This window comes from Triticum urartu, chromosome 7 (assembly GCF_003073215.2).
Source record: "Triticum urartu cultivar G1812 chromosome 7, Tu2.1, whole genome shotgun sequence".
Lineage (NCBI taxonomy): Eukaryota > Viridiplantae > Streptophyta > Magnoliopsida > Poales > Poaceae > Triticum > Triticum urartu.
The window spans coordinates 2439148-2442196 of NC_053028.1; the positions used below are offsets into that span (position 1 = coordinate 2439148).

At 54.1% G+C, this 3049-nt stretch overlaps 1 protein-coding gene across 1 annotated transcript; it reads left to right on the forward strand.

Annotated features, from left to right (window-relative positions):
• Positions 1 to 1018: 1018 nt before the first annotated feature.
• LOC125525071 (protein NUCLEAR FUSION DEFECTIVE 4-like) lies at positions 1019 to 2926 on the forward strand. The gene is made up of 2 exons (XM_048690082.1): positions 1019 to 2103; positions 2347 to 2926. The coding sequence occupies exons 1-2, from the start codon at positions 1025 to 1027 to the stop codon at positions 2924 to 2926; spliced, it is 1659 nt and encodes a 552-aa protein (XP_048546039.1). The 5' UTR covers positions 1019 to 1024.
• Positions 2927 to 3049: the final 123 nt, after the last annotated feature.

Consider the following 3049-nt stretch of genomic DNA (forward strand, 5'->3'; position numbering starts at 1 on the left):
ACTTCGTCCGGGAGCACGTTGCACTTGGTCGTGTTCGTATTCTACATGTGCCCACCGATCAGCAGTTCGCCGATGTGATGATGAAGGGACTACCCACCTCGACTTTCGAGGGCTTTCGGTCCAGTCTTTGCGTCACCGGCGACGCTTCGACTGCGGGGGGTGTTGAACATGTGTACATGTACGTAGGTCTGGGTCCTGTATGCCGTACCTGTTGTATCTGTCTCCCTCCGTATGTACGTGTATCTTAGGAGGCAAGATACCGGCCGCACCCCTTGTACCTATATATATGTGCCTAGTGCACAATCAATCGATCATCGATGCACCAAATCTTTCTCTACACATTCATCCCGTCAAACCTCACCCGTGTTCCAGGCCTTCTTTTAATCCAAAATTGATTCCACTACGCACACAGAGGTAACTCGTCAGTTTTTTTTTTTCAAAATCCAGTGCTAATCAAGCTTTTGCAGCATGTAACTCAGTTTCATAGGAGTATAATACAAAAGCATGCATGGTTCTGCACCAGATAAGACAAATGTAAGGAATCAGGCATTGACGGCAGTACCCTGCATAGGGGTGATCTAATGGGAAGTATGATTTTTAGGCAGACTAGATTGGCTTTTAGATCAACCTGTTGGGGTCACCAACTGAGTCTGAACAAATTATTGTTCCTTCCTTTCTATGACATGTCCAGTACCTCTTGATAAATCTTCCAGTATTTTGTTACAGCTTACAACCGCATTTGTTACAATACGGAATCATCTATTTTGTTACAACTTACAACCGCATTTGTTACAACAAAGAGTTTTCAACCGCTACGCGAGAGATTTATCTATCTACTGGAGTACAACGCAATTCAAACAGTTGCAGCCACAACCGCAGGACTTGGACGAGGAGTCGCCGGTGCATAAATACCTAGCGGCCAGCAGGGGCCATAATTAATTAATATCAGAGCTCCATTGCCTCCAACACCACCACGACCCCGGAGTCCCGATCGACGACGGAGCACGTACCGCTCTCCTCGGCGATGTCGTCGTGGCCTTCCTCGGCCCATTGGCTCGGCCTCGTCGGGACCATCTGGCTGCAGACCATCAACGGCCCCAACTCCGACTTCCCCGTCTACTCGTCGCAGCTCAAGGAGCTCAAGGGCATCTCCCAGGTGCAGCTCAACTTCCTAGCGTTCGCCTCCGACGCTGGCAAGCTCTTCGGCTGGTTCTCCGGCGTGGCCGCGCTCTACGTGCCGCTCCCGCTCGTCGCCTTCGTCGGCGCGTGCTTCGGCCTCGTCGGCTACGGCGTCCAGTACCTCTTGGTGGACAGCCCAGGGCTCAAGTTCTGGCACCTGTTCCTGCTCACCGCCCTCGCCGGGAACGGCATCTGCTGGATCAACACCGTCTGCTTCCTGCTCAGCGTCAAGAACTTCGCGTCCAGGAGCCGCGTCGCCGTCAGCCTCGCCACCAGCTACCTCGGCCTCAGCGCCAAGGTGTACACCAGCCTGGCCGAGACCATGCCCCGCCTGGCCGACTCCAAGGCCAAGACGTACCTCCTCCTCAATGCCGTGGTGCCGGTGATCGTCACCGTGTTCGTGGCGCCGGCCCTCAGGCTGTTCGACCTCAAGAGCGACTCCATGTCGAGCACGGACACGGCATTCCTCGTCATGTTCGCAATCACGCTCGCCACCGGGGCGTGCGCCGTGGTCGGCAGCATCGGCTCCACGGCCAGCTGGTTGTCCTCCAGGCAGCAGATGGTGAGCCTCAGCGTGCTGCTGGCCGTCCCCATACTAATACCGGTGGCGCTCAAGATGAACAAGATCGGGGAGGCGAAGCGCGAGAAGGATGACGCCGTGGTCGTGATCGAGGTGACGGACTTGGAGACCACCGCCGCCGAGGAGGAGGTCGGAGGCCTCCAGCTGCTCAAGAAGCCGGACTTCTGGCTATACTTCTTGAGCTATATGTTCAGCGGCACCCTGGGCCTGGTGTTCCTCAACAATCTGGGTCAGATTGCCGAGTCGCGAGGTCTCGGCCGGACTTCCACTCTGGTCTCCCTGTCGTCTTCCTTCGGCTTCTTCGGTCGCCTCCTCCCGTCCTTCATGGACTACTACTCTGCAAAGTAAGCAATTAACCGTTCTTAATTTCCACACACTTGCATGATTTGATTAATGTTTATTTTCGTCTTTGAGGTCTTATTGGAGTCTCCAGGATATATTCATGGGGTCCTTTTAATAAATGGGAAACTTGTACTAACTATAAACAACTTCATGGTCCTTTTGTCCATGCAATTTAATTTACTTGTTTCCAGAAGCAGAAGAAACGGAAACAGCAGCTAAACTGAATTTGTTGCTTTGTGGTGCAGAAGCGGCCACAGCATATCGAGGACGGGGTCCATGGCGTCGCTCATGGCACCCATGGCGTGCGCCTTCTTCATGTTGCTCAACCAGGGCAGCGTCTTCCTGTACGCGAGCACTGCCATCATCGGGACCTGCACGGGGGCCATGACGTCGGTGGCGGTGTCCGCGACCATCGAGCTGTTCGGCGCCAAGAACTTCGCCGTCAACCACAACGTCCTGGTGTCCAACATCCCTGTCGGCTCGCTCTGCTTCGGCTACTTCTCGGCGCTCCTGTACCAGCGGGAGGCCAGCAAGCGGGGCGCCGCCACCTGCTCCGGCGCCAGCTGCTACCAGGCAACCTTCGCCATCTGGGGCGCCAGCTGCGTCGTCGGCACGCTGCTCTGCGTCGTCCTCTACGTCCGGTCGCGCAGCAGGTTACTTAGCTACTTCCTAGCTAGGTGCTCGTCAGAAGGCTTGACGACGGCATTGATCTGCGACGACGATAGCAAGCAACAATGGATGCCCTACGATTGTATGTACTCTAGCTATACGTCTAGAGAAAAAATTATCTGTTGGGCACATCCGTACATGTACGAGCGCTTGTAGTGGACCTTTCAAATTCCAGTAATTGGCCATAACAATTCCGAAAAATATTTGTTCGCAACTTCGTAAAGATTATGGAAAACCACCAGGCCGTATTTCTTATGATTTTATAATCGTGATCTAACC